Source organism: Pecten maximus, chromosome 9 (genome assembly GCF_902652985.1).
Source record: "Pecten maximus chromosome 9, xPecMax1.1, whole genome shotgun sequence".
In the NCBI taxonomy this organism is placed as follows: domain Eukaryota; kingdom Metazoa; phylum Mollusca; class Bivalvia; order Pectinida; family Pectinidae; genus Pecten; species Pecten maximus.
In genome coordinates, this window is record NC_047023.1 from 38,368,850 (window position 1) to 38,390,876 (window position 22,027).

The following is a 22,027-nucleotide window of genomic DNA, read 5'->3' on the forward strand; positions in this document are numbered from 1 at the left end:
ATCAGTGACTTTATAACCATCTTAAACTGTATTCCATTGATTTTTTTTATTTAAATCTGTTCTCTTTTGGAGGCAATTGCAAGCTACCATTATTTTATACATAAGCATAAATTATCATTAATATCATAAATTTGAAAATTCAATCAGATCACCAGAAACATAGTAAACAATAGCAAGTAAAAACATATAGTTTTAAATTTAGGTTTTTATTTGCTTAATGGGGTAAAATAAACTAATTTAATTTAATTTCTGAGAGTTGAAATTTCGAAATTCAGACACTCTCAATGTCTCCCTTACAGAAAATCTGAAACGTTTGCAAGCACAGTTCACTATACCTGATGGATGTGAGACGCTGTATAAAAGTATATGTATCCTCGTGTATGTCATCTGGAACAAGGATTTCTGATGGCTGAAGGTGAGACAGGCGAGCCTCAAGTTCTCCATGCATGCCATTATCCTCAAAGCTGTCATATACAACATCCCCAGTGGAGGGCTGAATAGCCTGGGTATAAATATATTTCATTATCCTCAAAGCTGTCATATACAACATCCCCAGTCGAGGGCTGAATAGCCTGGGTATAAATATATTTCATTATCCTCAAAGCTTTCATATACAAAATTCCCGGCAGAGAGTTGAATAGCATTAATGAATGTATACTGTATCATTATCAAATTAGCTGGTATTATGAAAATAATCAAACTAGCTGGCCTGGTTCAAATTTCATTTGAGCTGAAGTCACATTATGTTGCAACAATTGTCAAAAATGTTTCATTTCCATTCGTAAAACAGGTTAAAGTGTTTTTCGTAGTTCTTTAATCTTTTAGACATTCAACTTTCAACAGCCCTCTTTCCTTTCAAATGGCCCCCATTTTTTAACACGATGGGCCCAACTGGCCCTCTTGGTGCTAATCCTGGATTGATCACTGTCTAATGTCCTTTAACACATGATCAACCACTATGATCACTTAAGGACATCCTCCCCACTGTGGGAGATTCATGTAGTGAATTTGTATGCATGACTTGCATGTATTGGGAGACAGCAGTATCTTCTTGTTTGTCACCTTGTAATAATGCTATATGTCTTGGCCTGGGGACACCTTGTAATAATGCTATATGTCTTGGCCTGGGGACACCTTGTAATAATGCTATATGTCTTGGCCTGGGGACACCTTGTAATAATGCTATATGTCTTGGCCTGGGGACACCTTGTAATAATGCTATATGTCTTGGCCTGGGGACACCTTGTAATAATGCTATATGTCTTGGCCTGGGGACAGAGCCCAAAACCTTCCTCACAATGCTCAACTAAAGACCAAAAATGAAGCAGAGTGTCAAGAGAGACATCAGAAAAAAGAAAGTGTCTATCTTCAAAGTTGTAAGGATCATTCAACATACATTGTAGTCACATAAAAAGTCATTGAAAAGTTATTACCAATGCTAAAATGTAAGCAAACTTTAAGTTTTGCAACCTTAATTCAATCTAAATTTTAGGAACATTTTTTTCATCAATGGGAGATAATACATATTTAATTTTAAACACAAGATAAATTCCTTGTAGAGGTCACAGTAAACTTACAAAGATGGCAGTAGTAAGTTGTTTGCTGTTTTTGTTTAGAGGTGATTCATACACACACATGAGGTAGGAAGTGCTACTGGTACCACTTAAAGAGTTGTCAGAATCTTCCATTTTGAAGAGTGGGTTCACATCTGTTAAAAACAGGTATAAATTTGGTACTCATAAAACATATAGCCCCATCAGTTGAAAGCTGATCATTTAAGTATTTAAAAAAATAACTTTTTGGAGATAAAAAATAAGCTTAATTTTTCTTTTCATCACAAGTTTTTAAAAAGAAGAGGAATTAAAAAGAAAACACTTTAAAATATTTAGAAAGTCTCTGTTTGGTCATTTTGAAAATTATTTTTCAAAAGCTTGTCACTCTGACATTGTTTTCAGTTACCCTCTCCAATTAATGTTGATTTTGTGTAAAGGGCAGATAACTCTCGAGTAAATGGTGCACTCCGATTGTCCCCTGCTGCTTTTAACGCTGCTGTTTCCATCTGTTTTACAACTCCCGACCTATGAAAACAGAGAACAAATTACTCGCATTCAAAAATAAAGAGAGAATAAGGTTACCTTGTCCATATAGTCTTTTGAATCTTTCTCTTCAAACTCAGATATGGTTAACTCTCAGGGCATTTTCTCACTGGGATGAGGCCTTTTATATTTTTTTAGAAGAAAAATTGGTGAATTGGAAAAGAGTTCTTGAGTAGTAAACTGCAAATTTGGGATTTAGGATTAAATATGAAATCATTTCAATTGGGAATATGGGGCCGATTAAAAGCCCCAAAAAGCCCTCAGAAAAAGTCTGGAGTCTCTTTATCATACTAAACATTTCTTTACAATTGACAATAGCTGAACAAAAAAGAAAAGCTGTAGTTTTAAAGAATCATATGGAACCTTTTCTGATTTCTTAAACAAGTGAATTCAACAGATTCTTTATAAATATTGCACAAACTTTGTAACCAGCAGCAACCAGTCTTCGGACATGAACAAATAGGCGATGAGTAGGAATGCTGGCAGTCATGAAGTTATGGTCTAGATGACAAAATATCTTCAGAACTTCAGCAGCAATCTAAAGAAAGGAGTCATCATGCAGTTATTGGAAGTTAAAAATTGTGTATGGTTTGACCCATGGCAGCCCTATCATGAAAATATTTCAGTAATCTGTTCATTAAAACATGTTATTATTCTCAGTGAGGTTAAAATAAATAGCCAATTAATTTACGGTCATTTCTACAAAATGCTAATTTAAAAATTGATTAAATATACATTCATCAAGATTTACAAATTAAAACATCCAAAAAAGATACATTATAATGAAACCATAATTCAAAATAACAAGCAAGTTCTAGGAATTTATATGCCCTTTTAATTTCCTGATATATTGTTGGTAAACATTCTTGAGGTAAACATGCATTACAGCTCGACAGAGTTCTGTTGAATTTTGACAACAGGACTACAAGGCATATTAAGAAGCATCAAACACGTCTAACTTTATATCACACAAGGAAATAGAATCCAAATGACATCATGCTGGCTACCATAAATCTTTCCCATGACCTTCGTCAACCTGCATCTCTGGAAACCTATGTTAGGTAAAATGGTAACTTTTAAGCAGTATATATATGTATGTATATTTACCTCAGCATCTTCTCCGAAAAATCTGTATTTGTATCCACATTCAACACACAAAACCGCATGTGGATATTTTTCTTTGATGTCGACAAACTGTTGCTCTAGAGGAGTGTATTTGATCTTTTTGCCTGCAGTTGTAGGAGACTTTTCAGTTTTATTATTTGCCAAAGTTGAACCACTTTTACCTTTACACCTGCTCTTTGTCGATGAAGAAGTATGTGCTGTCATGTTTGAATTAAAGGTACATGGAGCATCATATTCTTCATCGCTTTTTCTAGTTTTTGTAGCTTCCAAGTCATTTTCTTTCAACAAACTGCTAGATTCAAAGGATGTATGGGTATGTGGTAAATTTCTGATACGTTTTAGTTCCAATAAACTGATTACTTCTTTAGTATTAGATTCCTCATCTTTAATTCCAATGGATTCAAACAGCTTTAATTTGCATCTTGTATTTTCACTTAACAATGACGGTTTGTGATCTGCTGAAACATTAGGGATTCTGAGACACTCCGCTTCATTTGTACATTTCCTGTCAGTGTTGATGCCTGAAGACAGTCTTGATTCTACATCCATATCAGAAAACTGAATGTGGCAATCCACACCTCCTTCATCTAAACACTCTTTTTTAGATCCATTATCATCATCTGCGTTTACCTTACGTCGTTTCTTCAATGGCGATGAAACCTAATTAAAACAAACAAGCATTATGCTTAATTGTCACCTGTTCCACTTTGTCATTAAGTTTTAATTAGATATTCAAACAGCATGGAAAGGTGATCAAACCACAAACATAAGACAGTGTTTAAAAATTTGGTTCCTTTTATAGTACAATGTAAGTGGTCAAAGTACACATGTAGACTACATATATCGCTATATATATGCTGGGGCTCTAACTAGCAACCTCCCGCTCACAAGGCAAACATCCTACCACTAACTACATGTAGGATAGAGGGAAATTGTCGCTCGCCTGAGCTAGCTAATGAGGTTACTTTATACACTCTCCACTTCCTTAACAAATTCTTCGCCCTAAAAGAAAGCCACAACCCAAGGTCTTATGCTCCAAGGAAGCCTCTCAATTTTCCTATGTTTGGAATGGTCAACAGCACCAAATCTCCCGCTCTCAAGGCAAACATCCCACCAATTGGCTAAAGGCAAATTCCCCCTGGTCTGATTGAGCTTAATTGTCAACAGATATCACTTCAAGGTAGATTACTCTTGTACTTTTGGAATGAGAAAGCACTATGACACTTTAGCAGGCATGGCTCTCTCTAATGGTTTGATGTGAATGTTTGACAATAATGCTTGGTAAAATTAAAATTATTTCAGTTACTCAGTTAGTGTGGAAATTTAATTTCAAGAGTACTCTTTATGATTCACACTTAACCATGCAAAGAAAACTTCTTAATATTTTAAACAAAAATTACCTTCATTTTCATCTCAAGAGGCTGGGTTACTGCCCAACGAGGTTCTCAATTAAAATCATAAATGATTTAAATTTCAGAGAAGTTTTATTTTTGATAATTGACAGGAAATTGCACTTCTGGGGATGGAATTCCATTTTTTCCCATCTTGTTATTTGAGTAAAAAGTCAGGCCGCCTGCGGCTGCAGGGTGTTTGATGTTTCAGCGGATTTAACTGCGATGTAAACAATAGTATCATCGGCAAAACCTAACTGAGGACCGAGACCAAGACCAAGGCATGTCATTTATGTAGTACAAAACAAGCTTGACCCGCGAACCGCCCACTGGGGACTCCTAATATGACTGGTATACATGTAGTAGAAAAGGGATTTCTGGCGAATAGGTGTCAATCCCGGATATAGCGGGTATGATTTTGTACTTCGCGTTGTGTTTAATTTTGTGATCTTATATGTCAGACACCCATTCCTCAATATCCCTCGTCCACAATGTTCTTTTATATCAGGCGGGAGATAAGAGAAATGAAAACTTGAGTCAGAAATAACAGTTCCAGTATTTAATAACATAACAAATCATCATCTGAAAACATAACAATTGTAAAGGTTGTTGCCATTGTAAAATATGGACAGCAGTAGTATCAAAAACTTTATCACAGAGACTAGTGTCCTTAAGTTTAACTTGTAATTATAGACATAATGTGATAGTAAACCAGTAAATACTACCTAAATAGTTCCTATATAATAACTTCCCCGAATAGCTGCATCCAGAGCTATACATAATTCTACTCTAGAAATTTATCTAGCTATTACTCCCCTATCTTCATTATATTCACCTTAGCAATTATATTTCAACCTAACACTGACAATATTCATATATTTCTCCCATAAGCTCATAAAACTACCACCTTGCCACAGTGAGACTGCTGTCTCTAGTGTTAAACGGTCTATTACATTTCTACACAGGGGAAATATATGAACTGTACTCAGTCCTGCGCCAGTGAGTGACAGAACCACAAAACACGTTATGTTGTAACGCACAAAACTTTACTATGGCTAAACCGGAAACACGAGGAGAATAACAAAACGTTTACAAAAGAATCCGGATCCGGATAAACTTTCCGGACACACCTAGTGGCGTTACCACTTTTCCTCTTTTTGTAATATAAATTGTCACATATGAAAAGTCACTGAGGTAACTGAAGTGTCACAATGTTGAGGTGTTTGGAAAACAATTGACTAGAACTGGAGTAAAGACAATTATAACTTAACTTAAAAGCATAATCATGACTGAATTAAAACAAGAAATACTTGAGTTTTTACACGGTGATGGAATTAAGACTAGAAAGGGTTACTTGACCCAGCATATTAAATAAAGAATCATTTTTATGAATCCATAACATAGTCCTCGAAACGTGTTGGGAGTTTGTGTTCGCGCACTGGTCGAGAGCTCAATGTAGGCTGATGAGCGACGGGTAATTTTTCTGTGGTACTATGGGTAGCGGATGAGTCCGTGTTATCAACAGCAGAGTCAGGTGCACTGGTAGTATATAAGTCATTACTGTCAATATTGGGATCAAGTTCATGTTCGGGTGGAGTATTATCAAGTGGTACTGATATAGCTGTAGGAATATCAGGCACTTTTGGTGGGGGCACAGGAGTTGTCGATTCTCCTTCTTCGTGATCAGTGAATCTGGCATCACCTGGACAAGCGTGGATAGAGTCCTTAGGGTAAGTATCGGGCACTTTGTAACATTCAGTGAGTTTTACACGATAAGAGGAGGCTCTTAGTTGGTTGCCAACGAACTTCTGAATGTTGCACCAATCTCCTTCGACTTTAACGACAAGATACCTGTCGCGTGCTCTGTGTTTGTTTTTGTCGAAGTGAAGGTAGACGAGGTCGCCGACGCAGATTGTTGGACACTTCGGACGTAAGCCAGAAGGGGCTTTACATCTCTCACTAAACGTGTGATTTGACTCTCTGGCTAATTTCTGATTCAATGCAAGAGCTTCATCGTCCAAGGGGATTTGTTGGTTTAGGAATTGATCGCGATGAAACCACATTTCTCTGGATGAAAGGCCACGACTTCGGATGCGCGTGTTGACACGCGCAGTAGCTAGAGAGAGCTGCAAAGGAGACACCATACGGCAAGAAGGGTCCTGACGAAGAATTTCATCCTCTAGTTCCTGTATCGCTCTTTCGGCCACTGGGTTTTTGTTGATGTTTTTCGCGTTACCGATCTCGATACTGATGCGATGATTCTTTAGAAGCTCGTCCCCAACAAGGGACTTGAGTCCAGGTGCAGCATCGGTGCGTATAACTGCGAAAGGGCCATCCAATGGGCACAGCGGAACACACAAACACAGAATACCATCCCGTAGAGTGTCTCGACGCTCGTCTTCAATGAGCATGGTTGAAGTGTATGATGTAACACATTCGCGTACGAGAAGGATGAGTTGGCGTTCACGTTTGATAATGTCGGCTGCAAATTGACTGCCGACTGATGCTGGGGCATCTGATGAAGTTTGTGTTGCTACAGTACTACAGTATGGGAACAAAACACATCCAAATATGGAGACTGTTGAACTCTGACCCTGTTTATGACTGGAGGCAGAGCCTCTTCACTCTCAGAATTATGGTCTGAACTATCATCCTCACAAGTGCCAATGATTTGTCGTGCACGTGCGAAAAATTTCTGGTCTTGTGTTGGAAGGAAGCTACATTTACTTAAAAAATGGTTACTGTCCCTTCCTTCTGCTTTGCACAGTGGGCATGATTTCCATGGTTTTCTAAACTGTACTGTTTTTGGAGGTGCGGAGGATCGTTTTGATGGATATGATGCCCCGGTACGCATCGCTCTAGTGTCTTCAGTAGTTTGGAGCTCCTCGCGTAATGAGTCAAGGGCCTGAGAAATTTCAGGCTTGATGGATGCGAGAGTTCTTGATCGTAGCTCTGTCCCATACCTTTGCTTCACTAATTTAGGGAGATCACTATGAATGAGTCTTAACCACGTTAAAACCACAAAATTCTCTAAAGAGGAAGTCATTTCCTCATCTTCAACTATTTGTTCACCGTGATGCGTGATACCGGAATCAGTGCGTAACAGGTTGTCCTCTGTAAATGCCATCAATCTTTGATACAGATCTTCAGGTCTTTCAGTGGGTTCAAGTTTGATAGAACAAAAGTCAATGAAGTGAGCCCCTGTCGACTGAAATCCATAATGTAATCTGATTTGTTGCCAGATAAATGCAATTGAGGTAGAGTTTTTAACGATGGTGTTTCTGGCAATTATGGGGGCATAATTTGCTATTTGTCCTAACATAAGTTCTAAGGTGGTTACCTTTTGTTCGCGTGTCTTACGTATAGCCTCGGCAACATCTTCGCCGTCGTTTACAAAGCCCCTATGTGGTGCGGCTCTCGTTTTCCTTTCCCAATGTGCGCCATCAATTAGAAATGGAGCAAAATTAGGGTCAAGTGAAAGAGTATATACGAGGTTTTGTTTCCAGTTCTCGAATGAATTGACAGTTTCAGTTTTTGTGAGGCTCCATTGCTTCGGGGCCCTGTGCGCCATGATCAAATATGTATACTTCACAACGTGTAACTGTTACTGCCACTTACGTTATTGTTGTCCAAACGCGAGTTCACAAACGCTGCCACCACGCCAGTGAGTGACAGAACCACAAAACACGTTATGTTGTAACGCACAAAACTTTACTATGGCTAAACCGGAAACACGAGGAGAATAACAAAACGTTTACAAAAGAATCCGGATCCGGATAAACTTTCCGGACACACCTAGTGGCGCTGTGCTCCCTCAATACTATGGTAACTATAGACCTATTGTTTATAACATGTAAACACCCCTCAATCAGCTGTTCTGCTGTAAATATCTTTGGTACTGTAAGTTGGCTACCAAGCCATAAACCCGTGCTGGCACGTGCTAACTCTATCCATACGCCTATACTGGGTCTCTCGAGCCATCCGGCCCTATACTAAAGTGGCAGCTAACCCATCCTTACCTGGACATAGATTACTGTTGACGAGCTGTCCAGCCCTAGGCCTGTCTGCCTCGTCTATACGGGAACACCGGCTTATATAAGCCGCGGTCCATTTTGATTGGCTACTGGTGTTGAGCTCAGCCAATGAGAAATCTGCACTATGTTTACATCCCGACACACGTTCCAAAATGGCTGCCTGAGAGCGAGAACGGAATAACAGAGGCGCTATATCTATCCTGTAACAGCGAACGCCGTCGTACCAACTGCATACAACGCTTCTAAAGCTGGTAGTTATATCAAACAATCATATTACCGCTATTCTGATGTAATAAATCCCCCGAACTAGCTACGTATAAACACATATATTACTCGACTCGACTACATACATAGCTAGATAGTTCACCTTCAATTTGGATTGATATATTGTGTTCGGTCTGACAGAAAATTTGAAAGCCAGGTGTCGACAGTCCCTCTGATACTATAGTGCTGGAGCTTGTGGAGTAAACAGGTTGTGATTGACTTTATCAAATACTTTTGAAAAATCAAGAATTAGTACATCTGTTTGTTTATTACTATCCAAGCTGTTTATTCCATAAATTCAATAAGTTGGGTTTCACCACAGGTGCCTGACTCGTTTTATAAAATAATACCATATAGAGTACATATAAATGAGATTTATATGTACTCTATATGATATTAGTTTATAAAACGAGTCAGGCACCTGTGGTTTCACAGACACGGTCACAGGATCGTTTTTGCCCGAAACTACATGTACGCGTGCTGTAGCGGGTATAGCCAAGCCTGCAATGATATGTCAATCTTTGATCCTGGAATATTTCACTTAAACCAAAACACAAATATAAACGGAAATGCTACTAACCTGTTTTCCACCAGGGTTTCTATCCCTTGAAGAATCGTCTATAATCACAATTTCGGAGTCATTTTTGGAAGCTTGGGATGCAAAGAATTTCGAGATTGTCACCTGCTTCTTCTCATTTACATCAGCTTCACAAGTTCTCTTTGAAAATGATTTCAGTCTGGTAAGACCTTTCCTTGCTGACATCATCAAACTAGGTCTACTTCAAAGGTGAGTCGCTAATGTTTATTAACCATTTTCTGCAAACCACTGCATTAAATTCTTTGCCGCCATACGAATCGGGTCCGAAGTATCTTCCATCAAGTTCTAATGAAAACGTCCAAGGCATTCCGAATAGGATTCGATCGTCGGGATGACAGAAGTGTTTGAAACGACCTGCGGGGATTAGGAATTTGGTGAAGCGCTTCGATGACGATCAAGTCATTTTACGGTTTTTTGGTATTTACACTATGGCGTTCTTAGTTACAACACTTGTACACTATTTGAGGAGGTGATACGAGGTAAGATATATCTTTATTGACATAATTACGACCGACAACAAATTCACGACTAATTATAACTGCACACCACATTGTAGGGCGTTGACAGTGGTGAGTTTGGCCAGTTTGATGTGATTCATTGATTGACAAACTATATTGGTGCATACAGAACTGTACATACGAATGGAGGCAAGGCCTTTGAAGAGAGCAGATACTCACCTTACCGCCAGACCTTTTCACCAGGGAATAGGTAGACCTGATAATTTGCTTCAGTCTTCGGTTATGTTGTTTTTGTTGTTGTTGTTTGGGTTTTGTTTGTTTGTTTGGGTTTTTTTTAGGGGGGGGGGGGGGGGGGGGGCTCTAGATTTTATTCGATAAAAATAACACATGCGTCTGAAAATATGCAATTTGGATATATCCAAATACACAAACTGAATATTATAATGAGTTGTATGGCCCTATAGTTGTGAACACCCTCGCATAATTGAGACGGTCTTGACTTTCCGATGGAGTACCTGATTAGGTATCCATATAGCCTATGCTTATTTGGTAACAGTTATATCATTTGATACTGTTGGTTAAAGAAAAAATAGAACAGGTGAAAAAAATACAAAAGCAAATCAAACAAGAAAAAATATGTAAACACCTTAATTGTTTTATAGAATTTCTGTGTTCTGTTACTTCATACAAAAAAATATATTAGCCATTCTCATTTTTATTATTAACAAAACTACATCCATCTATAGATTTCATTCAATAAAGATAATGCAATGCATCTGAAGATACACTTGGATACGCTTCTGATCAATTATACCAAAAGTTTCAACCTATCACAAGGAGACTTAACACGAACATTAAATAAACGCAGCCTCCCAAAACACACACGCACTTGCCGCACGCATGCAAGTCGCACGCACGAGAGGCCGTCCTTAAAGGACCTTAGCTCTTCATAGGACGTTAAACAAAACAAACCAAACCATTACCTCACTTAGGTTACGTACCTTATTTCAACGGTCTGTAACAGAGGTGGGATTATTATTACTTTCTGTGTTGGTCATATCAAATCTAGCTATATATATGTCCATTTGGTTATTGACAATTGACCATGCTCTAATAGAATTACATACATAGTTAACTTAATTTTTCTATTAAAGCAAAATTGAAAGATAAAAGCAACATAGAAAAGCATGCACAAACATAAGATGATCACATGAGTACCAGATACTTTTAAAGTTTGAGCAACACAAGATAATGAAAGTCATAGCATATAGAGTATTAAAAAAGGATGTATGTTAAATCAATGATCTACTAAAATACTAGGGTACAATTTGCCTGGAAAAATTGTTGAACCCAGGACCTTTTAATGTAGTTTTGGTGTGTATATGTGTCAAAAAGTAATATCATCGATGACAAAAATTTCACATATGTTCTGCCAACTTAAACAGTTTTGGCCACAGGCAGTCAGTTTAGTTCAGTTCTACTGCAGTTGGAAACAATGCAATTTTGACATCTTCACACTAGCTTTAACTGTATTTTTTTCAGTGAAGAAATCTTGATCTTTATGACTTAATTGATCCTAAGTTGTGTTAGGATCAGTCATTTAGCAGAAATTTAAATGCAGACTATTTAGTATACAGGTACTTGTAATACCTGATTACAGAACCTATATGCCTGAACTATCATGTTGGTTTACTCAGTTCTTAATTCCTTCATTCTTACATTGTAGGTTGTCTAGCTGTGACCTCTACATTTTCACAATGGTATACTGAAGCTTTTTATAGAGCAATAGAAATTACAGATTCTTTGATAGAGCTCTGGAAAGAAATAAACCAACAATCAACATGTCTAAAGGTATGTGAGATAACGTTTGATATTTTATTTATATAATAGTTTGCACTGTTAAAACTTGTCTCATGAACAAGAACTAATCTAGATTGTTACCACAAACTGACGTCCTGATAGCTCATGGACCCGTCAGTACTGCATCATTACAAGACAACCTCAGATGAAGATCACATGTAGAGGTGTGTGGTTCAATATACATGTACCTACATCATATACATGTACCTACATCATATACATGTACCTACATCATATACATGTACCTACATCATATACATGTACCTACATCAATCTGATGCACTACTGTAGGCATGTCATAGTTTTAAGAAGTTAACCCTTTTTATGTGCCCATCAAAATTTAACAGGAAAACTATAAATTTGCACATATACATGTAGTGTGCAGGTATGTTTTGGAGATTCATTTTCAGAAAAGAAAAATGAAAAAAAGAAAATGATTTTTTTTAATGTGTAACTTTAACTGAATGGTAGCTGAAAACACCAGCATAATGGAAATCTGTCAAAGACTTATCAAAGATACATTACAACAATTACAATGTAATTGGAATCACGAGTCAGATTTCACATTGGATTGACAGGTTGTTTACATTATACTGTCATAGGACTACAGTAGTTAGTTTGCATATTGGACTATTAATTGGTACCATCTACAATATTTGTACAAATAAAATGATTAATCCTACCCTATGGATTTATGTTATAGCGACATCCGTCTTGCGTAAACTTTTGATTGTCTATGATGTCTTCTGCTATAGCCTCGTCTTTCCCTGAAAACAATCTAATTAAAATAAGACTTGTAAATTCCGTTCCTGTACGATACACTGCAATACAAGTATTGCAGTGTATCGTAGAGGAACAGAAATTACAAGTCTAATTTTAATTAGATTGTCCCTGAAAAGTACTTTGATTCAACTATACATGTATTTAAAAGGGTTAGATTGTAATCACTATGGTAGAGAGTGATAGCTGTACAGAGTTAGATTGTAATCATTATGGTAGAGAGTGATAGCTGTACAGGGTTAGATTGTAATCACTATGGTAGAGAGTGATAGCTGTACAGAGTTAGATTGTAATCACTATGGTAGAGAGTGATAGCTGTACAGGGTTAGATTGTAATCACTATGGTAGAGAGTGATAGCTGTACAGGGTTAGATTGTAATCACTATGGTAGAGAGTGATAGCTGTATACAGAGTTAGATTGTAATCATTATGGTAGAGAGTGATAGCTGTACAGGGTTAGATTGTAATCACTATGGTAGAGAGTGATAGCTGTACAGAGTTAGATTGTAATCACTATGGTAGAGAGTGATAGCTGTACAGAGTTAGATTGTAATCACTATGGTAGAGAGTGATAGCTGTACAGAGTTAGATTGTAATCACTATGGTAGAGAGTGATAGCTGTACAGAGTTAGATTGTAATCACTATGGTAGAGAGTGATAGCTGTACAGAGTTAGATTGTAATCACTATGGTAGAGAGTGATAGCTGTATGGGGTTAGATTGTAATCACTATGGTAGAAAGTGATAGCTGTACAGGGTTAGATTGTAATCACTATGGTGGAGAGTGATAGCTGTATGGGGTTAGATTGTAATCACTATGGTAGAGAGTGATAGCTGTACAGGGTTAGATTGTAATCACTATGGTGGAGAGTGATAGCTGTATGGGGTTAGATTGTAATCACTATGGTAGAGAGTGATAGCTGTACGGGGTTAGATTGTAATCACTATGGTAGAGAGTGATAGCTGTACAGGGTTAGATTGTAATCACTATGGTAGAGAGTGATAGCTGTACAGGGTTAGATTGTAATCACTATGGTAGAGAGTGATAGCTGTACAGAGTTAGATTGTAATCACTATGATAGAGAGTGATAGCTGTACAGGGTTATAAGACTGTAATCACTATGGTAGAGAGTGATAGCTGTACAGGGTTAGATTGTAATCACTATGGTAGAGAGTGATAGCTGTACAGGGTTAGATTGTAATCACTATGGTAGAGAGTGATAGCTGTACAGGGTTAGATTGTAATCACTATGGTAGAGAGTGATAACTGTACAGGGTTAGATTGTAATCACTATGATAGAGAGTGATAGCTGTACAGGGTTAGATTGTAATCACTATGGTAGAGAGTGATAGCTGTACAGGGTTAGATTGTAATCACTATGGTAGAGAGTGATAGCTGTACAGGGTTAAATTGTAATCACTATGGTAGAGAGTGATAGCTGTACAGGGTTAGATTGTAATCACTATGGTAGAGAGTGATAGCTGTATGGGGTAAGATTGTAATCACTATGGTAGATAGTGATAGCTGTACAGGGTTAGATTGTAATCACTATGGTAGAGAGTGATAGCTGTACAGGGTTAGATTGTAATCACTATGGTAGGGAGTGATAGCTGTACAGGGTTAGATTGTAATCACTATGGTAGAGAGTGATAGCTTTACAGGGTTAGATTGTAATCACTATGGTAGAGAGAGATAGCTGTATGGGGTTAGATTGTAATCACTATGGTAGAGAGTAATAGCTGTATGGGGTTAGATTGTAATCACTATGGTAGGGAGTGATAGCTGTACAGGGTTAGATTGTAATCACTATGGTAGAGAGAGATAGCTGTATGGGGTTAGATTGTAATCACTATGGTAGAGAGTGATAGCTGTACAGGGTTAAATTGTAATCACTATGGTAGAGAGTGATAGCTGTACAGGGTTAGATTGTAATCACTATGGTAGGGAGTGATAGCTGTACAGGGTTAGATTGTAATCACTATGGTAGGGAGTGATAGCTGTACAGGGTTAGATTGTAATCACTATGGTAGAGAGTGATAGCTGTACAGGGTTAGATTGTAATCACTATGGTAGAGAGTGATAGCTGTACAGGGTTAGATTGTAATCACTGTGGTAGAGAGAGATAGCTGTATGGGGTTAGATTGTAATCACTATGGTAGAGAGTGATAGCTGTACAGGGTTAGATTGTAATCACTGTGGTAGAGAGAGATAGCTGTATGGGGTTAGATTGTAATCACTATGGTAGAGAGTGATAGCTGTATGGGGTTAGATTGTAATCATTATGGTAGAGAGTGATAGCTGTACAGGGTTAGATTGTAATCACTATGGTAGAGAGTGATAGCTGTACAGGGTTAGATTGTAATCACTATGGTAGGGAGTGATAGCTGTATGGGGTTAGATTGTAATCACTATGGTAGGGAGTGATAGCTGTACAGGGTTAGATTGTAATCACTATGGTGGATAGTGATAGCTGTATGGGGTTAGATTGTAATCACTATGGTAGAGAGTGATAGCTGTACAGGGTAAGATTGTAATCACTATGGTAGATAGTGATAGCTGTACAGGGTTAGATTGTAATCACTATGGTAGATAGTGATAGCTGTACAGGGTTAGATTGTAATCACTATGGTAGAGAGTGATAGCTGTACAGGGTTAGATTGTAATCACTATGATAGAGAGTGATAGCTGTACAGGGTTAGACTGTAATCACTATGGTAGAGAGTGATAGCTGTATGGGGTTAGATTGTAATCATTATGGTAGAGAGTGATAGCTGTATGGGGTTAGATTGTAATCACTATGGTAGAGAGTGATAGCTGTACAGAGTTAGATTGTAATCACTATGGTAGAGAGTGATAGCTGTACAGGGTTAGATTGTAATCACTATGGTAGAGAGTGATAGCTGTACAGGGTTAGATTGTAATCACTATGGTAGAGAGTGATAGCTGTACAGGGTTAGATTGTAATCACTATGGTAGAGAGTGATAGCTGTATGGGGTTAGATTGTAATCACTATGGTAGAGAGTGATAGCTGTACAGGGTTAGATTGTAATCACTATGGTAGAGACAGATAGCTGTACAGGGTTAGATTGTAATCACTATGGTAGAGAGTGATAGCTGTATGGGGTTAGATTGTAATCACTATGGTAGATAGTGATAGCTGTATGGGGTTAGATTGTAATCACTATGGTAGAGGGTGATAGCTGTACAGGGTTAGATTGTAATCACTATGGTAGAGACAGATAGCTGTACAGGGTTAGATTGTAATCACTATGGTAGAGAGTGATAGCTGTACAGGGTTAGATTGTAATCACTATGGTGGATAGTGATAGCTGTATGGGGTTAGATTGTAATCACTATGGTAGAGGGTGATAGCTGTACAGGGTTAGATTGTAATCACTATGGTAGAGGGTGATAGCTGTATAGGGTTAGATTGTAATCACTATGGTAGAGAGTGATAGCTGTACAGGGTTAGATTGTAATCACTATAATCACTAATATATACCGGTACGCGGATTCTTACAAAGTTTGCAAAAAAATTCTTTTCATACCCCAATGAAAATTAAAAAAAATCAACCTCAATGCTTATAATTAACTTCAGTTAATTGTCTCTTTCTCATTCAAAACATGTTTTATGTACAATTTTACGGGTTTTATTTGGGATTCTTTTTCTCAAATCAATACGCAACGTCAATTGTCGTATTGTGATGTCACATTTTTTCGTGTCATTCTCAGAATTTCTTTCATAGAAGAATGAAAAGAATTTTTCGACCAATCACATTTGAGTATTTTCCATAAATACAAAGAAAAATTAATTATATAGATTTGAGCTGACTGAATTGAATTTGTTCATGTCAAAGGTCTTGGACATGCAAAGGATACATTCCTATTGTGTTGTTTTTATTATACTTTCAGCACCTGCTAAAAAATTCCAAAGAAGGTCTTCATTGACCAGATTTAGGGCACCATCCCCTCCTCCAGCTCCTCCTCAAACCCAAACCACACAGAAAGGTAATAATTCATGTTTAAATCTGTTACATTTCATATGTCAGTCAAACTTAACAGGAGTATTATCACATGGCATTGTCATCTGTCCATCCTCGTAAACTTTTGTTTTTCCATAGATTTTCAACAGATTTTTTGAAGCTTGGTTTGCTTCATAAACATAATATATCGGCATTTCGATTCGACTATTTTCACAAGATATTCTTTGATTATTGAAGTGCTTGATTTTTGTTTTTAAAAAGCTATTAATTCACTGCCTGTTTGGTAGTGTGTTCAAATTAAAGGGGTAATCAGAACAGTGTTGAAAGTGTTAATTAGCCTCTGATCTATCTGTTGTTTTGCTACTTCATTTCCATCCTGATCACGAGCATTGTATGTCACAACAATGGAAAATCCACAAACTATCCATACTTTGACAACTAAATACATCGTTTCTTAATGCGAGGTGGCTGTCAGGGGGCACAGCCATCTAAGTTTGGTTGACATTTGGGACACTTGGATATCATCTATTCAATAAGGACCAACGTTACCCTTGAAGTTACTGAGAGGAAATTTTGCCAGTTGAGTTATGATTGGTGGGATGAAAGGTCATCTGAACATGACCCCTAACCAGCCACCATCAGATCTTCATAACATAGTGTATAATGATCTGCAATAAGTTTGATAACTTTAAAGATTATATGTCATGTGATAATATTGTTGCCAAAAAATGACTAAAGACTTACAAGACAACCAAGATAGCAGTAAATCAAGGTTGAAATATTATTGTATGTGTGAATATATTGCACAGTTTAATACTCTAAACTCATGTTTTGAAGAAAAATGATCATTTGATGCTGTGCTATTTTAATTATTCTTTCAGCACAAAGTAATCCTGTACCTGATAAGGAACTGGAAAGAATGTACTCGCAATCCTCGTTTCTTACCTCCTCTTCCCCTCCTCCAGAACAAGGTAATAATCATGTATTATGTTTTTATGTCCTCATCATTTTATTGTTCAGGTTATACAATGGGTGTGTTATCTTAATTGTCATGCAAATGTAATGGTCATGTAAGCATAAATGTCATATATAGATATAAACGTCATGTAAATATAATTTTCATGTAAATATAAACATCATGTTAACATAAAGGTCATATAGATATAAACGTCATGTAAATATAATTTTCATGTAAATATAAACATCATGTAAATATAAACATCATGTTAATATAATTTTCATGTAAATATAAACATCATGTAAATATAATTGTCATGTAAACATGTTGATCATGTTAGTGTAATGATCCTATTAATATAAAAGTCATGTAAACATAAACGTCATGTAAACTTAATATCATGTAAGCATAATGGTCATGTAAATATAAAGGTCATGTAAACATAATGGTCATGTAAACATAATGGTCATATAATTTTTATATAAATATAAAGGTCATGCATCTGACATAAACATGTATAATTATACAGGAAACAAATTGGAAAGTGAAAATATAGAAATAGAAAAGTTCATAAAGGGAAAAAAAACAATCTTTAAACTATTCTGTTTTTTTTTTTTTATCATTTTCAGATGGACTGGACAGAATGGACTCTTTTAGCAGTTATGCTGGCTCTGACAATGCTGCCCTTGCCCCTTCTACGCATAATCTAAAGCCTGCACCCCCACCCCCACCCCCTCCACCACCAAACAAACAAAATATATCTCAATTACCTGATTATCTGAAGTGGACTGTTCCAAATCAGAATAAACCAAAAGTAACAGTCGCAGAACTTCTGTCTTCAAAAAAGAATCTTCGTCAAACCAAACCCAGACAGCCAGGTAAGAATGGATGGTTATGTGTATGTTTTATTTCTTTATGGATTAAAAAAAAAATCCTAATTCCTTTGTGATTATGGTGTATCTTTTGCCTATAAATTATAAATCATACTCAATTTATGAATTTATCATCAATTTAATAAGATTTCCTTCTTTTAATTTGCAGTGCATTTGGATAGAACAAATTTGTTTGACAAATTTAAAATTGAAGATCATCTCTGCATGTATCTTGTAATGGTGAGTTTGCCTTAAATGCCTCCTCTTATTATGGTGTATAATATCCAAATATCAAATGAAAGAAAATAGGCAAAATTGATGACAGAATCATTCTGAAGGTGTACTTTTATGTTGTTTAAGGATCATTTGGAGAGTAAGATCACAGAATGGTCTCAAATCCAAACACTGAATCTGGCAGGTGTAGAACAGCTCACAGATATGTTCTTCCTAGCTATGAAGTTTCAGGAGATCAAGCTCCCAGGACTGCAGTCTTTAACACTGACAGGTAAAACATTACAACATGTACTGATAATAAAACAATGTCTGGTAATGAGCGACAGGTAAAACATTACAACATGTACTGACAATAAAACTACGTCTGGTAATGAGTGACAGGTAAAACATTACAACATGTACTGACAATAAAACAATGTCTGGTAATGAGCCACAGGTAAAACATTACAACATGTACTGACAATAAAACAATGTCTGGTAATGAGTGACAGGTAAAACATTACAACATGTACTGACAATTAAACAATATCTGGTAATGAGTGACAGGTAAAACATTGCAACATGTACTGACAATTAAACTACATCTCGTAATGAGTCACAGGTAAAACATTACAACATGTACTGACAATAAAACCATGTCTGGTAATGAGTGACAGGTAAAACATTGCAACATGTACTGACAATTAAACTACATCTCGTAATGAGTCACAGGTAAAACATTACAACATGTACTGACAATAAAACTACGTCTGGTAATGAGTGACAGGTAAAACATTACAACATGTACTGACAATAAAACTACATCTGGTAATGAGCTACAGGTAAAACATTACAACATGTACTGACAATAAAACCATGTTTGGTAATGAGCGACAGGTAAACATTACAGCCTGTACTGATAATAAAACCATGTCTGGTAATGAGTGACAGGTAAAACATTACAACATGTACTGATAATAAAACTACGTCTGGTAATGAGTGACAGGTAAAACATTACAACATGTACTGACAATAAAACTACATCTGGTAATGAGTGACAGGTAAAACATTACAGCATGTACTGACAATTAAACAATATCTGGTAATGAGTGACAGGTAAAACATTACAGCCTGTACTGACAATAAAACTACGTCTGGTAATGAGTGACAGGTAAAACATTACAACATGTACTGACAATAAAACTACATCTGGTAATGAGTGACAGGTAAAACATTACAACATGTACTGACAATAAAACTACATCTGGTAATGAGTGACAGGTAAAACATTACAGCATGTACTGACAATTAAACAATATCTGGTAATGAGTGACAGGTAAAACATTACAGCATGTACTGACAATTAAACAATATCTGGTAATGAGTGACAGGTAAAACATTACAGCCTGTACTGACAATAAAACTACGTCTGGTAATGAGTGACAGGTAAAACATTACAACATGTACTGACAATAAAACCATGTTTGGTAATGAGCGACAGGTAAACATTACAGCCTGTACTGATAATAAAACTACGTCTGGTAATGAGTGACAGGTAAAACATTACAGCCTGTACTGACAATAAAACCATGTTTGGTAATGAGTGACAGGTAAAACATTACAGCCTGTACTGACAATTAAACAATATCTGGTAATGAGTGACAGGTAAAACATTACAGCCTGTACTGACAATAAAACTACGTCTGGTAATGAGTGACAGGTAAAACATTACAACATGTACTGACAATAAAACTACATCTGGTAATGAGTGACAGGTAAAACATTACAGCATGTACTGACAATTAAACAATATCTGGTAATGAGTGACAGGTAAAACATTGCAACATGTACTGACAATTAAACTACATCTCGTAATGAGTCACAGGTAAAACATTACAACATGTACTGACAATAAAACCATGTCTGGTAATGAGTGACAGGTAAAACATTACAACATGTACTGACAATAAAACCATGTCTGGTAATGAGTGACAGGTAAAACATTGCAACATGTACTGACAATTAAACTACATCTCGTAATGAGTCACAGGTAAAACATTACAACATGTACTGACAATAAAACTACGTCTGGTAATGAGTGACAGGTAAAACATTACAACATGTACTGACAATAAAACTACATCTGGTAATGAGCTACAGGTAAAACATTACAACATGTACTGACAATAAAACCATGTTTGGTAATGAGCGACAGGTAAACATTACAGCCTGTACTGATAATAAAACCATGTCTGGTAATGAGCCACAGGTAAAACATTACAACATGTACTGACAATAAAACTACGTCTGGTAATGAGTGACAGGTAAAACATTACAAGCATGTACTGACAATAAAACCATGTCTGGAAATGAGCCAGCTCTGTCATGTGTTGTTGCAGGTAGAGAAAAATGTCTACCAACACTTTGTCATTATCCTACTCCATACTTTCTCATTTTGATGTGTAGCCTATCTGGGCTTATAACAGGAGATTTCAGTAGGGCTCGGGCACTACAGTCATTGCTACAGGTACAAGAGAGTCGTGTAATAGAGGTCGTAGGTCATCACATTGACAGATAAATCTGGTAAGTCATAGTCCCCAATCATTACATTGACAGATAAATCTGGTAAATCATAGTCCCTAATCATTATATTGACAGATAAATCTGGTAAGTCATAGTCCCTAATCATTACATTAACAGATAAATCTGGTAAATCATAGTCCCTAATCATTATATTGACAGATAAATCTGGTAAATCGTAGTCCCTAATCATTATATTGACAGATAAATCTGGAAAATCATAGTCCCTTATCATTACATTGACAGATAAATCTGGTAAATCGTAGTCCCTAATCATTACATTGACAGATAAATCTGGTAAATCAGTCCCTAATCATTACATTGACAGATAAATCTGGTAAATCGTAGTCCCTAATCATTATATTGACAGATAAATCTGGTAAATCGTAGTCCCTAATCATTACATTGACAGATAAATCTGGTAAATCATAGTCCCTAATCATTATATTGACAGATAAATCATAGTCCTTATCATTACATTGACAGATAAATCTGGTAAATCGTAGTCCCTAATCATTACATTGACAGATAAATCTGGTAAATCATAGTCCCTAATCATTATATTGACAGATAAATCATAGTCCTTTATCATTACATTGACAGATAAATCTGGTAAATCGTAGTCCCTAATCATTATATTGACAGATAAATCTGGAAAATCATAGTCCCTTATCATTACATTGACAGATAAATCTGGTAAATCGTAGTCCCTAATCATTACATTGACAGATAAATCTGGAAAATCATAGTCCCTAATCATTACATTGACAGATAAATCTGGTAAATCAGTCCCTAATCATTACATTGACAGATA

General features: G+C 36.6%; 1 protein-coding gene across 1 annotated transcript in view; it reads right to left on the reverse strand.

Moving 5' to 3' along the window:
* The window catches only part of LOC117334614 (DNA mismatch repair protein Msh3-like), a 29,261-nt gene extending 19,440 nt beyond the window's left edge, over nt 1–9,821 (reverse strand). Inside the window, 6 exon segments of the mRNA XM_033894316.1 lie at nt 336–502; nt 1,578–1,708; nt 1,960–2,075; nt 2,516–2,634; nt 3,204–3,881; nt 9,491–9,821. Coding sequence (XP_033750207.1) covers nt 336–502; nt 1,578–1,708; nt 1,960–2,075; nt 2,516–2,634; nt 3,204–3,881; nt 9,491–9,676 — 1,397 coding nt within the window. The 5' untranslated portion in view covers nt 9,677–9,821.
* Between the last annotated feature and the right edge of the window lie 12,206 nt (nt 9,822–22,027).